Source organism: Zerene cesonia, chromosome 20 (assembly GCF_012273895.1).
Source record: "Zerene cesonia ecotype Mississippi chromosome 20, Zerene_cesonia_1.1, whole genome shotgun sequence".
Classification (NCBI taxonomy): Eukaryota; Metazoa; Arthropoda; class Insecta; order Lepidoptera; family Pieridae; genus Zerene; species Zerene cesonia.
The window spans coordinates 7951764-7973562 of NC_052121.1; the positions used below are offsets into that span (position 1 = coordinate 7951764).

Sequence of the window (21799 nt, forward strand, 5' to 3'; positions counted from 1 at the left end):
AAACGGTGAAAGAAAATCATCGTGAGCAAACCGGCATGTCCGAGAATCAAAAGTTCGACGACATGTGACATCTGCCAACCCGCACTTGGCCAGCGTGGTGGATTATAGCCTGAACCCTCATAGGAGGCCCGTGTCCCAGCAGTGGGAACATATTATATGGGCTGATGATGATGATGATGATGATGATGATACCACATTTTATCCGTCAGTAGTTTCAACGTGATAGACGGACAAACATCAAAACAAACAAACTTTCACATTTATAATATTAGTGTGACTTTTTTATGATGCTTGTCACTTTAATGTCATTTATAAGGTATAACTGTAACTTGTGAGTTATTTAATTAAATAATCTATTAAAATAATGGTTTCCTTATGTGTTATATATCTAGAAAATAATATCATAGTTTGTAACGTTTAATATTTAATGAGTTTTACTTGTGATAACTGGAAATTTTCTTAATAATAAACACAGTTTAAGTGAATACAGACTACAAATATAGAACATAATGTAAAACCAAAATGATAATAATTATACATTTAGAAATTAAAGACTTTTGAACGGATTTTAAACGCGATTTATTCATTATATTATTAACCCGACGATTCGAACACTTTACAGTGAGCGTGGTCACGGAGAGACCAGTCTCCACCACCACCACCAGACTACGCTCAGTCTCTCTCTTTACTTTCTAAATGTATAATACTCGAGTAAAATTAAACTCAAGAAAATACAATAATTATATAATTAACGATTGAGTTAAAAATTTAGACAATAATAAAAGGAGCGCGAGCCGCATGTTTTAAAAATGTATATAATGTCAATTTATAGGTCTAATAACATTAACCCAACGCGAAAAATACTCACAAAAGTGGATTTAAAAATATATCGATCAAGTTGATAAATAAACAATTTGGTTGCGAAACGGCACACAAATAAAGCCATTGTGTTCCAAAATGGGATATTGCAATTTTGTACCTGTATATAGGCGAGGTGCGATGAATTGATAAAAGTGAATCAGTCACTCGTTGTTTGTTTAGGTTCATAGTTAATGTTTTGTATATGCTGACACTATTATGGGTTATGGATATAAACGATCAATTGTTTAATTTCATTTTTCAATTCTGTGTCATTTAGGGTTATCTTGTAATATGCGGGTATTCGGAAATTTGTTTTGAGTATATACGTGGATGTAAACACGACTGGCACAGTGTATGTCGTGCTGTAGAAAGGAACGCACGGCTAATCGTGAACTATAATGGTGAAGTCTTTCAACAACAAATTATTATGTAAGCCATAAAAAATTATGTTTAAAGGCTATTTATTTTAAGTTTAATCTATCTGTGGATGTTTCCGTACCTAATACGTTTCGTTTTCAAACGACTTAAACAGAAGGAGTTACTATATTTCTGTGGCTTTAATGCCTCGACCGTGCTTTTGTCTGGGTAAACTGATTTTGATGATTCTTTTTTTATTTGAAAGCTGGTCCATCCTGTGTGGCCTCTTTAAAATTTGGTTTAATTATGACAATTTGAAGGCGGTTTTAGTAAAAATATTTATTAAAATAAAGTAGCTATTTATTTATTACTTTATAAGACAAATTTACTCTAAAACTTTCTCATCGAATTTCTCAAATCGAGTATTTAATAATAATAAATCAGAGTATATATCGTTTTCACTCTACCGTAATAGAATGAAGATGTAGGTACGTTTGAAATATATCCGATTACTTGCTTTAAAGTACATTTTGTAAATAAAATAAAATACTTATCTAATACTCATTGTAGAATTTACTTGTTAATATCAATTCTAAGCTATTTAAAAACCACCTTTCTCATTATTCTATTTTAAAAGTTTGTTATTCCTGCGAAAATTTGAGATTTGTAAATAGAATAGAATTATTGGAAGAACAGGGGAGAGTCAATCAATCAAGTCCGTCGTTCCTGCAAAAGTTGTTTGATAAGCAAATTGGTAAAAAACGGTTTTTTTTACATCGAAAACGCTTTCTAATTCTCTATTCTCGGTCCTTTCAATAAATGTTGACTAATCTAAATTCAAGATGACCTGATTAGTTCGTTCCCCTTCACCAATTTTTAATATTGAATTGATTTCATAGTACGATTTTAGGGAAATGGGACGAATTTCAGAGTTGATAACAATACTCCATTGAAGTATATTTGAGATATTTTGATCTTTAGGTGATACAATAACCATTGAAAGGTTGATTTATTATCGTGAAACCAAAGCTATGTCGCTTTTTAATAATAGCATTAACTTAGACTAGCTGCGCCCCGCGGTTTCACCCGCGTAAGTCTGTATCCCGTAGGAATATCGGGATAAAAAGTTGCCAATGTGTGTTTCCAGTTGTCAAGGTATCTACGCTCCAAATTTCATTGCAATCGGTACTGAAGTTTTTGCTTGAAAGAGTAACAAACATAGACATACACATACATTTATCCTCACAAAATTTCGATTTTATAATAATTGTAGGATAGTATATTATCTATGTGTGCAAAGAAATTGAGATCTTTTCTAATCTAGAGTCACAGTTGTTAAATATCTATTACCAGGGGGGTGTGGATTCGATTCTAAAAAAATAAATACTGCTATTGATAATGTTCATGTACCTACTAAATATCAAAATTTGTTTGGTTCATAAAATAGCTTTGTGTGTCCAATTTAATTTATTCAATTTGTATAATTAGTCAGATTAATTATCATAATCTGTTTATTCCTCATTATAATCATTAATCGTTCGTATTATCACGAGTCTGTATTATCTGAACAATTGATTGACGACAGTGTATTCTGCAAAATTTCGCATATATGTACCTAATTAAGTCAATTGCCCTATACGTTCTTTACATATACGCACAAATTTTAATCACTATGAAGTAATATTTCATTCTATAACCATTTGGAATTAACATAAAACCCGTTCTTATTAAACATTCGAAAAGCGAGCTTTAATATTACGCCATCATTATCATTTGAACAAAACAAAACAATGGCGAGTTGTCCTATAGAAACGTGAAGTGGGCAAAATTGAAAAATGCCTCGGAACGATTCAGTGAACTCATAAATGTGTTTTCAATGTCTCCGTTTTAATTTATTTCTCGGGTTTAAAGGATTCAATGCGAGAGAATCATGAAAAGGTGTCATCGGAGATCCAAAGAAGATTGATTACAGTTTCTGAAAACAGTTCGCTTCGGCGCAGGGAATAAAGTTTTGCGGCCGCTGAGCAGACGAATATTTCTTTACAATTCTGAATATTAATGGGGTAGCTTGTTTCTAATAATAGACTTTGAGATTCATTAATGAGATTAGATTTCGCTATCGATACTGTTTATATGATATGTCATATAAACAGTATCGATGTCTTATGTATGCATAAGTAGTTTCTAAATACTCATTTATTTACAGCTTTAATAGATAACAAAAGACAAATTGCCAATGTGTTACTAAATAATATGTTAAAAAGTACCTGCTCATATAGATATAGTGGTAGGTATAACAAAAAACATACCTGAATTTAGATATTATTATTACTATAATTGTGTTCGTGCAGATTCTAGAATATGCTAGAATAATCCGGAGCAAATCATTCTCTATTTTATGCATTACTAACTTTTGACCCGCGGGTTCGCCTGCGTAGTAGTAGGAATTTCCCACAAGGCTGCTGAATCCGTTGCCATGTGAAAGAAAGACAGGAAGACATGCAACACTTTAACATTTATAATATTAAGTAAAGGCTATGAAGAAAACCCTTTCGAATCAGAAATCGCTACATTGTAATAAAGTAATAAATCACCCGTAACACACATACCAATTTGGCAGAACAACCTGTATTTAAAGATAGATCGGAGATAAACTATGTAACAGCAGTCATGGTGATTTGTAAGGCTTATATAAAAGCCTAAGCCGACGAAGCGCGTGTGATATATCACTGCTATAGTCTAACACTTAGGTAATATGTCTTGTGTGAGCAATATATCTATTGAATTTTGATGTGTGAATACTCAATTGTAAGATTGTGTTGTTGCGTACATTGTGTGTGTGTGTGCATTGCGACCAAACTTTTAAAATTTTTTTCACAAAAATCACTGTAATCTGGTAGTTTAAAATTTTATCATTTTTTTGCATTAGCAGAAAGCAATGATAGTGTAAATGTTAATATAATGTGTTATTAATGTTAACTGATTTTTAAAGCTTTTTTTTTTAACATTCAATTGCTACGTACCATTGTAGTGTATATTTTTTGGTCACATTCAAGATGTTCAATATTATTCTCCCTCCGTCTATTGTATACATCCTATCCTACTTCCTACTAATATTATAAATGCGAAAGTTTGTAAGGATGTGTGTGTGTTTGTTGTTCTTTCACGCAAAAACTACTGAACCGATTGCAATGAAATTTGGTACGTAGATAGCTGAAGAACTGGAATAACATATAGGCAACTTTTTATCCCGATATTACCCGACTTACGCGGGTGAAACCGCGGGGCGCAGCTAGTATACAGTATAATTGTTATTCTGAATAAACATGCAACCGAATGCTCACACAAATTTAAAACGCCCTACCAAATTGCTAGTTAAATCAGAAGTAAGTACGTAAAATGTATTATGAAATTACCCCGTTCGCATCCACTTAGATTACATTTCCTCTAGACTGACATTAAAGTACTGAGTACCGTATGAAGATAAATTACATTCAACCACTTTCCTCTTTACAAAGTTCAACCTACTGCTTTGAAGATGAGGATAAGAGGCCTTCAACTATATCAGAATCACCCGTTTGTTCCTTTGAAATATGACATGTACCTTTTGTTAGATATTTGGGTATTGGGCGATTTATTGAATTTACTTTTTTTATTAGTAGGTAATTTTCTACTGGCTTTTTAGTTAAGGATAAAAACAGACAGTTCGGGGTTTCTGTCTGTCCTATCTCCTTTCTCGGGTGTCAATAAAAAGTTTATCCAGATGGATTCAGTGGTTTAGGCGTGAAGCTGAGACAGATAAACTGAGTTACTTTCGAAAATATGACTTAAGTGGGTATAGGCAATGTAACTTGTTTATTACGCGATTAATATCATAATTTAAATTGACTTTCAAATAAGATTAATAATAAACACCTAAATTTAAATTAAGTATTTAATTTTTACCACTAGAAGCTACCGTTTAAAAATCATTTTAAATCATACAAACAAAAAAAAATGGTTGCCTGTAAAGTCGGTTTTACGGGCGAAGATTTAACGTGACAACGTCTTTTTCTGGGTAGAATATTTATTGATATGAATATTATTAAATTGCACAATAGAAACAAGGAATTGAATGAAAATAAGAATTGCACAAATTTTAACTACAGAAAATATATTTTGTTTACTAAAAAGACAGAGACAGAGACACAAGCACGCGCCGATTCAATGCGCCTAATTCTCTAGTGCTGCGCGCGCGGCGGACCGATCATAGTTCGGTGACTCATCGTAACGTTACCGGGCGTTACACTTTTTCATGAGTGACTCCGAGCCGCAACCTAATTTAAGACGTTGTCACGTCAAAAATAATATAAATAATAATAGTTTAAAAAAAACTAAAAAACACGCTTTAAAAAAATCATATTTTTCAAATTGAAAAATGGAATAATTTTATCAAATAAGTGTATTGTCATCGGTCCTCAATAAATCTACAAAGTTTGAATGAAATCTGGCCGTTTAAAGTGGGTCAAAATCGCGCCCAAAGAAGTCGGTTACAAACAAACATACAAACAAACATACAAACAAACATACAAACAAACATACAGGTGAAGCTAATAAAAAGCGTGTAGGAAGTAATGTTAGCTGAGCTTAAAAAGGTTGGCTTTAGTTTAAATCTGTTGACTTATACCAGAAAACGCAATAATATTTCAAATATTATAATCAAAATGCGAATAGTTGGAATAGATATCGATTAGACAATCATTTGCAAATAGCATCTAAGATAAATTTCTTCTTTAAATACTCAAACGTTAATTCCATATGATTATTGTTTACTATCATAGCATGTTACAGTGTACAAAATATATTTGCGGGTATTTTAATATATGCTTTGAGTGAATACGCTAGTTAATACCGCATTTGGTACAGATGAGTTAGTCAACAGCATGCTGTCAGACCGGATGCACGTCTGTTAATGCCACAGCTTACTAAATAGTTACTACGTGTGGAGTGGCAGCATATAGTATTGTGCATATTATGCTGAGTGTATCATTGTGTGCAACTTGTGCAAAATAAGTTACCACAACCATCTAGATCTTATCATGCTACTATTATCCATAAGAATTTTGTAGTGACAGTCATAGTATGTAGTCACGTATGAGGTTGTTAATTCTACCAGTATTTCACATACAAACCATACTCACACATAAAATATATATTAAAACCAAGCTTTACCATCGTTTATTTGTTTCAGATATCAACACAACGGCAATGAAAATATACATCTTCATAATCTTAGTCATCCCCTTGTCTGATTGCGATGTGTTATCTGAAGCGAAGGATTCCTACCCCCAGCCAGAGCCTGAACCTCTCCCCGTACTGCATAGTAACGATACACGATGTCGAATATCGGAATACCAGTGCTTTAATAAGAAATGTGTGCCGATAAATAGATTCTGCGACGGTAGCAACGACTGTGGGGACGCGTCGGATGAACCAAGGCACTGCACGCGTAAGTATTGCTGGTTTTTTGTGTACTTGGATTACCTTGATAGATTAAGGTGAAATGCTTCTAAAGGCATTTAAGAGTAAATATGGCGAAAGGTAGCTTACATCATATGGCAGTATTCTATCTATATACATTTTTTTTATAAGATAGATGCCATCCTATTTATTTTATTAGATTTACTATAATAGAGTATTTGTTGGCTTGTTAAAAATCTTTTATACTACGTATGTATGTAAGAAAAATAAACGATCCCATCCTAAAAATCCTTTCACGGTGCGTGGTTGGGAGTATGTAATTTGCTGTAACTATTTAAAATTGCTACATAGATAGTACTTCGGTATTTTATTTAGTATATCGTATCGCTACGAATAATCCATTGTCAATTATAAAACAAATATCAAGAGGGTTTTCGAATGAAGTGCTGAATCAACTGTAGTGGCAAATCAATACACTCCTTTTCCACGCTCTGAATGAAAACATTTTGAACATGAAATTTAAATTTAGTTCATTTAAAGCCGATACTAAACAAGCTCCCAAATATCCAGGGAGACTATCTATTCCGCCATTTTACAATGTTTCTGGTTAAAGAACGTGAATTTTTGTAAAAGCTTTTCGTTGACCCACGAACTCGGTCAGATGCTCTCATAGAATAATGGAAACTCCCGCAACACGATTTATTCATGCGTGACTTTCCGATTGAAACTTACGGATTGGATTTGGTTTTTACATTGGCTTTCATTACGTAAGTACTTGAGAATGTATTAAAGCTTTAATACGAGATGGATATTTGATGTTATGAAATATTATCTTATCATGTTTTGATAAATGTATCTTAAAACACCTTTGGTTATAAGTTTACTATATCACGTCATAATAAATTCACTGAGATACTCACAATGGAGTATTTCATAATATTCAGGGCCCTTACTTTTTATATTATTGTTTATGAAATTATGAGATTCCCCTGGGAAATTAATCCGAGGTACCGTAAAGGTTTGTATTGCTCTATCATTTTACTAGGATGTTGTCGTTTTAAACTTATAAATCTAAATTCTTTAAAATGAAAAACATAAAGCAATATTCTGCAATCTACTATCTTTATCGCAGATGTTTTCTATATATTACATTTCATATCTAAGAAATGAATCAGTCAATAAATGCTTTCGGAAATGGGGAATGAATCGAGTCGTCTCGCCCCGTGCGCTCGCATATGCAAACTCAATTATGCAATGCTTAACGAAACGAATATGGACTGGTTATAGTATTGACATACAGCATAATATGATTTTTATGACGCTTTTATATAATGTGACGAATTCTTTTATGTAGTCGTAGTTTTAAGAAACGCTCGGGAACTTACTATGTGAATTTTAGATACGATACAGTATTATTAAACTTTTTAGATATTTAGAAAAATATCGAAAGTACTTTACTTGAATTTAGATACGTTGTCATGTATTTTTTTAGAAATTGTAATAATAATTAATCAAAGAATACGTGATTATCCTAAATTCTACCGAATGTTGCTGTTTTCGAGTACGTTTATTAAACTCTGGTACCAAAAGGACATACAATGTAATTTTGAAATTATGAACCATGGTCAATGTGCTGTTAAGAATTAAATGGAAAATTGCACATTTCACCTTATCCAACTAACAGTCAAAAGTAAAGTACCCCGGGACAGTTGTTTGGTAGAATGTTAATTCAGTGTTGTAAAAGTTAATTAAAATTCGTGTAAAGTTCCAACGCGTTCAGTAAAGTTGTTAAATCCACGGCAAGCAGCTGAAATAGTTTTTGAGGCGTTTAGCACTCCGCTCCCCGTTTGCGTGCGCAGTTGAAATTCTTTTCACGGATTTCGATAACGGTTTTTACCTACCTACTATCTGGATGAATTTATAACTGAAATTAACAAAAAAATTAACATTTGTATGTGTTTTTCAACGTGATATGCGTAAAAATAAAAAGGTAAATGAAATATTTTGAAATCGGTCAATTCTGGTTCACCTTTCAGCTAATGGTTTTTTTTCATATTTTTTTCAATCGTACACAAGCTATGATAACGTTTGAACATAAATTGTTAAATGGGTACCTTACTCACATTTGTATTTGAATTTACTTTGTCCAGAATATGTATCTTACACATTGTAATTTGTTATAAGTTTTTCATATAGTATTCGTGGTTTTATATGTGTAAGTAACTGTATAAATTGTCTTTTTACCCTATTTTTAGATGTAGTTCCGTATTATCATCTCTAAATACAAACATGTTACATAACAGTGCTCGCGAGAGAGCAATTCCGCAATGGTAATTTGATTTGCATCCTGATCAATTTGAACGAATTATCTTTGAATTTGCAATGTTTATGTTGTCTAGTGTTATGTAAATATCAAGTAGTACTTTATATATGCGTGGTAGTTATCTTCTTATATATGGAATAGTAAAATGGACCATAAGACTGTTTTCGAACCTCGTCGTCCGTATCTTCGTCATACCGGGGTGATTTATTATTATTATTTATCATTCTCAACATCCTGAGTAATCTGTGTTTGGTATACATGTAGTAGACATTTTTGATTGTTCGACTAGTAATCCCGGAGCTTCGCGCGTTCTAACGAATAAATAAACTCGTCAGCTTCATATCATTAGCATATATTATACAACACACAGCGAATCCATTAAAAAATTATAATTAATTTTACGACGTTTTTGTTTTGATCATTTTGCGATCTCAATATATATTATTTATCGTTTACAGGAGATATAGAGATGTATTATTATTTATCTAAGAAACGAAATGGTGGTCGACATCATTAAGCTCCAATAAGGCGAGATTCCCGAAGGCAACGTCGGTTCGCGTAATTGTTGAGAAAATTCTGACCTTTTCCTTGTATAAGGAAAAGCAACTTGTGAAGCTTTCCTCGAAATAATCATTAATACCATCATAAATGTAAGCAAAGAAGCGTAACTTCGTCAATTCTTTGCAAGGAAAATTTATTAGAAATCAGTTTTAATTACATTATGTTTTAAACTTCCCTAATTTTTTACAAAATTAATCGAGATTATCTTCTAAACTCCAAAAGCAATTAACAAACGGTGGTTTCAAAGTTAGTTTTATAGTTTATATTATTTTTTCTATTCTTTCAAAATTTCTCATTTATAAAGCATTTTCAATGCTATAAAACTAAAAATTAAATTTAACAAAGGCCGCGTTCCATCGATACAATATTGTAATCATTGAAATAATGTTTCGTATTGGTTGTGATGGTTCTTAATCATCTCAATAGATGGCGTGGGGTGCCCCTTAGGCACATGAAACCGAAAGAGTAGAAGAAATTCGATTACTGTGGCAGGATCACGGGTGGCCGAGAGGCTAGGCGTTGCTACGGTTAGGCAAGATACACAGGTTCGAATCCTGCCTCGTGATCAAATTTTTCTATTCTTTCAAAATTTCTCATTTACGATATTCTTACCAAATGAAAAGCACTTTTATCTAATTTCTGCGTCTTCCCAATCTTTCATATTATCTGAATTAAAATAGATTTATCATTTCCCCGATTTCAAAGCGATACCATCGACGTCGTTTCATGCACCAGTTGCCATTACACTGCAGATTAAATCTCTCCTTCCGAGATTCTGTAACAACTCTACGAAACTTGCACTCAAACGTTCGCAACTTTTCTTCACTAAGGACATTATTTATTGTGAAATAGAACTTAACTCGCCCTGCATTTACTCCATTGAAATATTATGCGATACAGCGCATTGTACCATATTTTTTACTCTTTTGTGTTCGTGTTATTCTTTGCTGTTCTAATTTTTCTAAGCTTTATGAAACGTGCGTTGGGTTAAAGTTTATATTAATCTGCTAAGATGCATGTAAATATCAGCAATTTTATGTTATAATGTGCAACAGGAATATAATGATTAAGATTTTTATTAATCTATTCTGAGTATGATTATAGATTACATTCTTTACGGGGTTGTAACAATATATATAGATTGAATAGAGGGCATATAAAGATTTGATTAATGAATAAACGAGCAAATAAGATTTATCGGAACACACTTTAGACAGATTTTCCTATTGTTGATAACCAAAATATTGTCTAGTCTTGTATTATTGGTTAGTTGTTAAACAGAATAGACATGATGACATAGATGATAGACTCAGACGATCAAGTTAATATTGTTCAAGTCACAGCTACAATAGTTCCAAGCCTCTAGCACGTTCGTAATATTGAATTCAACAAATGTCACAAGCAATTTACATACAGTAGGCGCTTCTTGTTAACGAAGCAATGAGTGAACATGAGTTACAATTTAGTTGTGCCATGATTGGATTGAGAAGTTGAATCGCGTGAAGTTTGCAGGCGATCTGGTGCAAAGTTTAACAAGAAGATATCTCGTTGCTAACTTTTAATTTTAAATAGGTCAGTCAATATGCAGCTGCGTGGAGAAAGACTTGATGATAACCAGGTTGCTTGTAGTTTTTGAGATGAGTAAATTTACAAGAATAATTCGTAATTTTTATTACATGTGCTAAATAATAATTTATGAAGTGGAAAATTGTTTTAAAATTTTTTTTCACGCCCAGAGGATTTACCTACTGAATGGGCCTGAAATTTGTTGCGTAACACATTTCGTTGTTTAGTCATAGAAAAGGATTAAATTTACTATTATAACAAAGCTATTATATAATTGCAACATGCAACAAATGCACGTCAGCCTCAATACTTATTGTTATGTAATTGTATGGTCAAGACTCTAAAGAATTCTTTTTCTATATGTATATGGAAAAACATAAAAAAAATACACAAACGTGAATATTGGTTAACATAGCCGCACAAAAGAATACCGCATCGCATCAAATTCAAACAGTTCAAATGCTATCTCGAAGCGCTCTCGAAATGAATTCATCCAAACATTCATATTCTACCCTTGCTTGTTTCTATAAACATGTTACGTATCTAAAACATATAACACCAACCACGTATCCACACGGTTCGGTCGATACGGGCTAATTTTAAAATGAAATTCACCTCTCGCCTTTTGTACGAGAGATATTTATAAGAGAACAAATTCTCTTTGAACAATTTAGCGTCGAGCTTTAAGAATAAAGCGCTAAATTATAAGGACTCATATGGTTGAAGTAAAGCCAGTTTACTGAATAGCTCTTACAAAGGATAAGATTGCGTCAAGTGGCGTTTTACGCCATCTATAAAAATAAAGTGGTGGTAGAAACAGGTCGGCTACAATTCTTTCTGCTCTTGATTATGGCTTTATTAAAGCTCGCCGATCGTAAAAGTCTTTTATGATTCAAGATGATGTTGGATTTTCCTGATATTGGCCTATTTCGATGGATTTTAATTTTATTGCTGAAGAACTTACAGTAAATAAAACATTCGTGGAACTCGCAAAACGTGAGATTCTCGTTAATTTCAGTCAATGTTAAAATTGTAAACGGAATGACGAGTGAAATATAAAAATGTACTGACAATTGTTCTTGACAACCACGGCTAAATATAAATGAGAGGCAGGAATGTTAAATTTACTGACATGGGTCATGCATGACCTTTAGGTTCTAAAAAAATAAATGGATATACAGGGTAATAGGATATTTTCAAGCGGATGACTCAAAAAATTACACAAGTTTTAATACTTTAAACTACTACTATTATTATTCGTCTCAAATCTCATTTGAGTAGCTTCTGGATTCTTGAGAATGGTACGTGACCATTAGCAGACCCATGTGCTTGTTTCCTTTTCCGCAATGTACAGAAATAAATCATATTTTTTGTGTACAATGCGTTGTTTATCCTTAATCTTGTTTTTTGATCTTACTCTAACATGTACTCATTTCCCAGCCAATATTTATAGGGTTTATCAAACGTACATGTGACATATTCACGTATAAATCAAACTCAAAAATATTTGATAAATTTATTTATTCAATTAGACCTTATATAGAAGCATTTTTAATCGTCATATAGTTTTAACATTTATCAACCGTAGTAATAATCAGTCGCTTAAAGGGAGGCTTTTTATAATAACTATACTATGCCCTTTCTCGGGCAACAAACTATTTGTGTACCCAAATTTCATTAAAATCATCTGAGTAGTTGAAGCGTGAAGAAGAAACAAACAGACAAAAACACTTTCCCATTAATAATATTGGTAGGAGATGTGTTGTGCCCATATTCTCGTAATGATTTAAATGTAATACCCTAACAAAAGCAATAAAATAAACCCCATATCTCATTGGACCGTATAGATGGATTGGGTGATCGGGATCGAAAACTTTATCATGATTGATGGATGGGTTGCGATTGCTTATACAAAATATTTTGTGTAAACAATAAAACAATCGGGTGGTTAAACGAATCTCGACTTTATGGTCCTGTAATTTATTAATAATGGAAACGCGAAGTCGCTACCACGGCTGGCATAACTCATAATGGATATAATCGTTTGGCGCTTGGCAACTGGCCAGAGCTGCAACTTAAGCAGATTCATTCTTTGATATTTTACGCCATCGACTTGAATAACTTTAGAATACGCCCTAGATATCCGTTTAAACTTGTTTCTATTTTATATTCCGAAATTTTAACCGAGCAAAGGATATTTCTACTCGTTGATATTAAGTACAATAGGAAATATGAAATATGAGATATGCGATGGATAAAAACGTAGATATTTAAATTTCAGAAAGCTTGCAGTATCGAAATATTAACGAAGGAAAATGGTATTAAAAAAGGATAACATTTTTAAGGAGTAAATCGCGCATGGGAGTCTAGTTTTAGATTTAATTGATAACATTTTAAGCGTTATTACCTTTATATAAAAGAGTTTCTCTTGAGTGTCTCAGGATGAATGAAATTTAGGTGACTCTGACCTAGATAAATCTAACTAAAGTAAAATCGATTGACTCTTTTTATTGGCTTTTATTACTATTACTTCACAATAAAACATTATCGGAATATTATATATAACTAGCTTTTCACCCGCGGCTTCGCCTACGTAGCCAAAGGTTATTTCCATGGGAATGAGGTGAGGAGTTTGTCAAGACACATAATCTTTATTATTCCTAACTATCATACCAACAACGATCACATCATAAAATTGCTCCGTTACGACGTGAAAGAAGGCCAAACAAACAAAAGTGAGGATAGCGTTATTTCAATGGAGGTAATAAGTATAATACTGTATAGCTGTTAATATGTCATAAAGGGCATGTTTTTATGTTCTTATTTCCTTTTAAAACTTTTTACAGTTCCACCAATAGGCATAAACCTTCAGAGAGTCGTTGCTGTCCTTAAGGTGGCGTTTACGACATAGTTAAGTCCATTAAGGATTTTATTTCAAATATATAATATTTTGTATGGTCGCAAAGGGAGGATTCAACACAGCAGATTTCTAGTTATTTTCTTTTATTTCAGTGTGATTTTATAATCGTCGTTGTTGAAATTGGAGGTATAAGAAACAAATTTATGCTGAATTTCTATACTCCATATTTCATTTTGGAAGTTTTAGTTGTAGATTATAATATTATTATTTGTATACTCAGTATAATGGTTTCAGGTATGAAAATAGTGGTATTGTCGCGATACCTACATGGTACATGATAAGTCAAATTGCTGCTTAAATCCTATTTCATATTTTGGTTTGACACATCAAATATCTTATTTATTAATGAAAAAATCAGTTGGATGTTTGTATTATTAATGGTAAAGTAACTCTTTGAAGAAGGGATGGCTCATCGACAATCGTAGAATTTTCGTCAAAGCTAACGAGGGATGTACAGAAAATGAGATTTTAGATGGATTTCTTGAAAATTTGTATGTGATTTTATGATTTTGCTTTTCGTTTACTGCTTAAGCGGAGATTCAATATTGATATGTATTAAACCAAACAAACAAACCATGACGAATGTGCAGAGTTAGATAAATTAGTTTTCAGGATAAATTCTTCGATATTTGTTTATAATTTCATCTTTTTTTATGTGCCTTTGGGTAACAAAATTGCGAATTAAAGTAACAAATATCTTTATATAACACAAGTTATGTTTGCAAAAGTAACAGTTCAAATTAACGTGTTCAATTTAGTTGTTATAGTAATTGAAATACAGTAATTTCAATTATTATATCTATATTTTTTATACTTTTCTTTTTATTCGACCCTGTTGTGAACATGTAGTATATATCATCATCATCATCGGCCCATATATGCTCCTATGAGCCAAGCTGGCCAAGTGTGGGGTGGCAGATGTCACATGTCGTCGAACTTTTGATTCTTGGGCATGTCGGTTTCCTCACGATGTTTTTCTTTACCGCTTTGAGCAGTGCTGATGTTACACATGCGAAAATAAATTGAAATCATTGTAGATTTTAAGTCCGAAGTCTATACCAATGAGCCACCACTGCATAAATTAATATTTACTAACAATTATTTACTTTAAAGTTATAAAACATATACTTTTCGTTTTTCAAATAGGTCTGGTACACATATAATATGAAAAGTTCCATAGTTTACCTCCATAGATTAACTAAAACTATCCAGCTATTCACAACAACTATTTATGCACTCATTAGCCCTATATAAATAGAAAGAAGCAACTGACCTCTTTTCATTGGACGTTACTTATTGTGTAAATGCAACAGGGAACTATTAAACTCGGATGGAGTTGAGCGTGAAAAGAACTCTCCGTTCATTAGGGTCACTGGTGACGACCCTAATTGAATTAGCCCAGGAGCGACTGAACGATAAAGTGTTCGATCCTTTGCTGGGGCACAATCGGATTACTTTCGCGGATTTGAACCTGTGACCCGATTTTCCTTGTCCATAGGCTATTGGCGGCACAGCATGTCCATCCTTTTTAAAAGGAAGAAATATTTTTAGTCCACAAGTTCGGAACTTACCTTATTACGGCTGAAGCACCAACTTTTGCATATCAAACTTTTAATCAAGTGATTTTAATTTAAGAATGCGCTGGAGTTTTCCTTCCTCAATCCAATTTATTTTCAAAAATGTGTAAGTTATTCTAGAACAGTTTTCACAGTTTTAAAATAGAAAAGTTAATTGGCCGTTTTGTGCCAGTATAAATGATAATAATAGTTTATTTTAGAAAGTTACTGCTGTCGTATTAATTATTATGGATACAGTTTATAATTAGAACTAAAATACAAAGAGAAGGTACCTCATAAGCGAGGATTAATGAGGGAAAGACAAATAGCTCGGCGATGAAACTTGGTTCCGTTATGCAATGTTATAATTCTTGAGATTGAGACCTGGAACACGCTCGAAACTCTATTTGTGTAATCTACAAACTTCACTGTATTGTACAAAATTGTAACAATACATGGTGTTTAATGATCTCGAAACAATATTATTAAATTCCTTTATGGTGCAATAAGTTGAAATGTTGTAATTGTCTGCCCCGACTTCCCCCGGTTATCTCTGTGATAAAAAGGTGTGTCTAGATTGAGTTTAATAAGCTAAATAGCAAGAGCAAAAATAATTGGTCACCCATCCAATTTATGACCGTGTTAACCGTTGCTTAACCTCGATTTTTATTATTGACTGTTATAGCGGTGAACGGCTCTTATCACAGTTTTCAGATACAGTTAAGTAACAAACGAAGAACGGGCAGACAGACGAAGCCTTAGATTCCCTTTTTACTCTTTAGCAATGGAATCATAAGTAGTGTATGACATTCCTGAATCGTGTGGCTTAATGTTACTGTAAAAATTTTCATCATCAGAACAAAATGTATTGCGAATTAAATCCATGGAATGTCATTGTCATTTCATATCAAAAGTCATTACGTAAAGTTTATATGATTGCATTCTTTAAATGAAAGCAAGAACTGCAGACTTCTATGCTATATTTTATTATATATGGGAAATAATTTTGTGTGTATTATGGGGATTTTAAAGCGTTTCTGTAAATGAAATTGAATAAATAGAGATTTTAGTGACAACACTAAAATTTTTCTAGTTGCATCACAAAATTTTCAAAATTTGTGAGGAAAAAATTATTTGAGACAAAATATCAGAAACTAGATCTAGTAACTTCAAATGTAGGTCAGCCATTTATAATGATAAAATAAATAGAAACGACTGAATTTTATCTAAATCTCGATATAAAATACCTGAGACTGCTTCAGCTTAAAGATTATTTTTTATGGTTGAGAAACGTCATCGTGATTAAAATGGATTTTAATCAATTGAAGCGCGGAAAATCTTTTATACTTATTTTATAATAGCTCCGTAATACTAGGATTGAATGCTCTTTCATTTATCTATGATATTGGATTTAATTGACCAACTTTCATAAGTAACTATTATGAAAGTTTAATCTTTTTTGAATATATTTTAATATCAATATACAGTACGTTTCTTCTGTTACGTGTATTTGTCACTCCAGTACCTCAATTCTCTTAAACATAATTGTAAATTGTTAAATAAATAAATGTAATTTTCTTATATAAAAATTACATTTTTCAAAGTTATGATCATTTTGTCAATCAAAACAATCCTAATTTACGAATTCATATGCAACTTTTTAACAATGAACAACACTCACACAAGAAGAATACCTAATGATTTTATAACATTTTTAACAAGAAATATAATCCGAAAAAATTGTAGTTACTCAGATTTTGGCCCACAGTTATAATATTCAACATTCTGAATATGCTAAGTGTAACCTGAATACGACGCAACCTTAAATAAAATCTTGGAGATATAAAGCTGAATAATATTTGATCACTGCACGTGAATAGAAAATTACTCGGAGTAGGCTTTTTTCGTTGAGTCTTTAGAGTAAAATGTAGGAATATAGGAATTTTATCTGCTGTAGTGTAGTTGTTATTACTAGAACTTCATTATAAACAAGGACATGATTTGTCTAAACAACAAGTGAGAAACAAAAATGTGAAAGATAAAAGTAATAATCACTTTCCCATTCTGAGATAATTAGGATGGATCCTGTAGTACAATGTTTAATAAGCTAATTTTGTATGTGGTAGTCGAGCACGCTTCGGCACGAATTGGGCCAGCTTGCACCGGGGAAGTACCACACCCCCACAGAAGAACGGCGTGAAATAGCATTCTGCTGTGTTTCGTTCGGTGAGTGGGGGAGCCGGAGGTCCATATCCTTTTCCTTACCCTTCCCAGTCCTTTCCTTTATTCCTATCTCCAATCTCTTAATCCCTTCCCAAAAAGTCGGCACTCCATTTGTAGAGGCGTAAGGTCTGCAAAGGACCTTATGCCTCTACAAATGTTCATGGGCGGTGGTAGCGCTTACCATCAGGCGTCCCACCAGCTCTATTGCCGACTGTAACATAAAAAAAAAATAAGCTTGGTCTATTTCCACATCTGTCACTCTATATTTACCATGGTTTGTTTCTGATATTTGCATCTTATCAATGAGACTAAATAATACTAATGATGTTAGATAAACGATTGTCGTCATAGAGACCCTAATAAATTTATTATTTATGTATATATATATATATATATATATATATATATATATATAAATTGAGATATCTATAAAGTGCAAGCATTTCTAATACAATTTTCCTGAACCAAAACAATGCATTTAAAATACCATATTTATTCATCAGGATAAGAAATTCTAGCAAACGATATTGCAAAAATTGCATTCCAAGATCTACCTCTGCGAACGGGCTTTTTTAAAATTCCTATGAATAATTTAGCTCAACAGGATTTGCATAAATACTTTAAATAAGAAAGAAATAATTTTATTGTGTTCTCAAATTTAGACTTTAACGTGAAAAGGATACGGTTCTACTTTGCGATTCCTCATTTAAACGGTCAGTCAGACCGCAAAGATCCAATTACTGTATCTAGATCAGTGTAAACTGTAAAAGAATATGTTACTTCGTGTTGCCTAATGGGTAGTTATTTTTTATGTGAATGTGTTACGCGGTGAAGCAAAATGCTAAATAGCACACACATTGTTCTAAACTTAAATTAAATCACACGAAAGGCCAGTTCAGCAGCTACTGTCCCGTCTAATATTAAAGCTGTTAAGTGTGTTTAAAATTGAAGGTCATAATATTTAAAGTTGTAGAAACTGCTCTTCCCTCTTCAAAAATAAATGACATATTATTAAATAGAATAGTAGTTATAAACGAAGACTTCAAATGAGTTACGAATTTCTACCAAGGACTGTTTCGTAAGTATGCCACGAAATTATCTCCGAAATTGAAAATCGTATACAGTCGAATGCATTTATAGAAACCGCAATTATCCTAATGTTGGCTACCGCAATGCTGCAACTCCTAAACCAACAACCAACAAATCCTTGCCAACAATTGAATATCTTCTTGGCATGCAGAGAATATTAAAGAGTATTTTCCCTACTGAAGGTAAGTATACATACCTAATGAGTATGCAAAAGCTAAAATAAAATTTATATATATTTACGCGAAGAATGTTAATATAAAATATTAATTTCTCCTAATTTTTAGCTGGAGGGTAACTTTATTTTATTTGAAATTCAAATGATAAACGATTGAAAGGCTTAAGCAAAATAATGTAAATTAATATTCTTCCTACAAATTTAATGATCTGGTCATTTTAGTAAAAAATACCAACATTAAGAGATATGAGGATGATAAAAAGGAAATTTTAAGAGGTGTGGACCTGAAAAAGGGTATTCCTCAGAAAGAACCGTGGAAGAGTTTGGAGGAGATTGTAAGAAGAGTGAAGATACTCAGAATACACATTTAAAATTTACTCTAGCTATTACTCCAATTAATAATATATATTATTTTACTTGCAATAAAGCATTGATTTCATAAGTACCAACGTAATTCTATTGAAATAAGTATTCATTAATTCTTTACCTCGTAAATAGCATCTGCAGTGTCCCCTAACGATATACGATTCAAGTATCGAGAAAAGTCTTTGCGGAGATTAAATTAAAATAGTTCATGGACCAAAAAAGAAAACGAATATGGAAAATTTTAATAGAAAATTCCGAAGCTAGTAGCGAAAAAACAATGCATGTGCTCCACTTTTGTACGTATAAATATAAAACGTATCTCCGCTTAGAAAATTTAAAACGTAGCTTTTAAAATTAACCTAAATTAAAATATGTTAAGGTTAAATTAAAATGTGCTCAGTGAAGATAAAATATGAGGTGGAATATCATTGCATGTATTATGTAGATATGACATGAAACTCTGAAAATAAATATGTTCTTGTAGTGTAAAATACATTTATTTATCTCAAGAGAAACCTGACAAATATTACGATAATGCTCAATGCAGTATCTGTTGATTATTTCCACTTTGTGGATTATTTAACTTTACTCGTGTTTAAAAATAAATCTTACAAAAAAAAAAATGAATGAAGTTCCCAAATCTAATGTATTGTCAGTGAATGCCGGATTCATTATCAGTAGCAAAAACTAGATTAATTACAATAAGCTACAGACACCAGATAACAAAAGTTTTCGCAATATCAAATCTGCCTCAGTTTTAACAAGTTGTTTTTAACTTATTACAAGTTAAATTGAAATTGTAAAAGATCCCTTACACATAAAAATAAAGGCGGGTAATATAATTCACGGGCGCAAGAAACACGAGAAGTTTTGAGTTGTTTTATGAACAACAATTTGGGGAACTTTATTTCAGGCACTTGAAAATTATGACTTTAAATTTATGGCCTGCTTTTTTGTAATTATTTTACTGTTTTTTGTATGAATTGTACTTGCATTTTTTCCGATGGGTGTACAAGTGTTACTAATTGCTATGAATTTATTTCCTCGTCTTGCCAAATTCCTTATAAGGTTTCATAATATATTATACCTTTAAACGAGCAATTCTTGTATATATATATATATATATATATATATATATATATATATATATATATATATATATATATATATATAATTGGAATCTCGGAATCGGCTACAACGATTTTCATGAAATTTAGTATACAGGGGGTTTCGGGGGCGATAAATCGATCTAGCTAGGAATTTTTTTTAGAAAATGTCATATTCGTGTTTTATTAGTGTTTTTTTTTCTGACATCTATTGGTGAATAATAATACTATTTTGCTTCGTAGATAGCTGGACAACTGAAATAACACATATGCACTTTTTATACCGATATTCCTACGGGATACGGACTTACGCGGTTTCAACCGCGGGTCACAGCTAGTATTATTTAACAGGCATATACATTTTGCTAATTTTTAATAAATGACACCATGGAAAAAGAGTAACTGATTTTTTTAGAATAAATATTGTAAAAAATCTGTTTGTTTTCTCAAAGAACTAATTCTCCTTACACTTTATCTTGATGCAGGAATAAGTTTACCAATCGCCCCAATAACTATTGTGGGATTATCCAAAGACAGGACGTAGTTTGTCCCTTTCAAATAAGTTTTCTATTCAAGTATTCTCTTCGCTTTTGTCCGTTCTTTGTTATCAGTTCCAACATTTGTTGCAAAGGGCGGAATATCTTTTCTTTAATCTTCATATGGTCTTTTCGATAAATTAACCTAACCTAACAAACAAAGCCACTTCATCAATAACCGATACCAAAATCCACAAACATTTTGACTGCCAGCGTATCTATTGACAGTGTCCGAGGGTCAGGCGTTAATCTATTTGCATTTTACAACTCCACTCAGTTTGCGGTTAGGGGACCAATTTGTCAGATTTGCAAATTCCTATCTTCGTTGATATTGTGGATTTTAATTAGTGCCACTTTTATTCTGTCATAGATTTCGAATGTATATAAATGCGAAACTTTGTAAGGATGTGTGTGTGTTTGTAGCTCTTTCACGCAAAAACTGCTGCACCGGTTGCTATGAAATTTGGTACGTAGACAGCTGGACAACTGGAATAACATATAGGCAACTTTTTCTCATATCATTACTAGCGCGAAGCGCAGCTAGTAATGATATGAGAATACGAATAATGATCGTATATAAGTTTCGTAAAAAGCATTTGATTACTCATGAGAGTTGTATGCCTAGATGTGATTACTTATTGTGTATAAAGATAATCGTCTTAATTTTTTATCGTAAACGCTCTGTGCACTTAACAAAAGA

General features: G+C 32.3%; 1 protein-coding gene across 1 annotated transcript in view; it reads left to right on the forward strand.

Annotated features, from left to right (window-relative positions):
- Nucleotides 1-21799, forward strand: part of LOC119835146 — an 88200-nt gene that overhangs the window by 13458 nt on the left and 52943 nt on the right. Inside the window, exon 2 of the mRNA XM_038359816.1 lies at nucleotides 6449-6706. Within this exon, the coding sequence (XP_038215744.1) occupies nucleotides 6449-6706 (258 nt within the window). The remainder of the gene's footprint in view (nucleotides 1-6448; nucleotides 6707-21799) is intronic.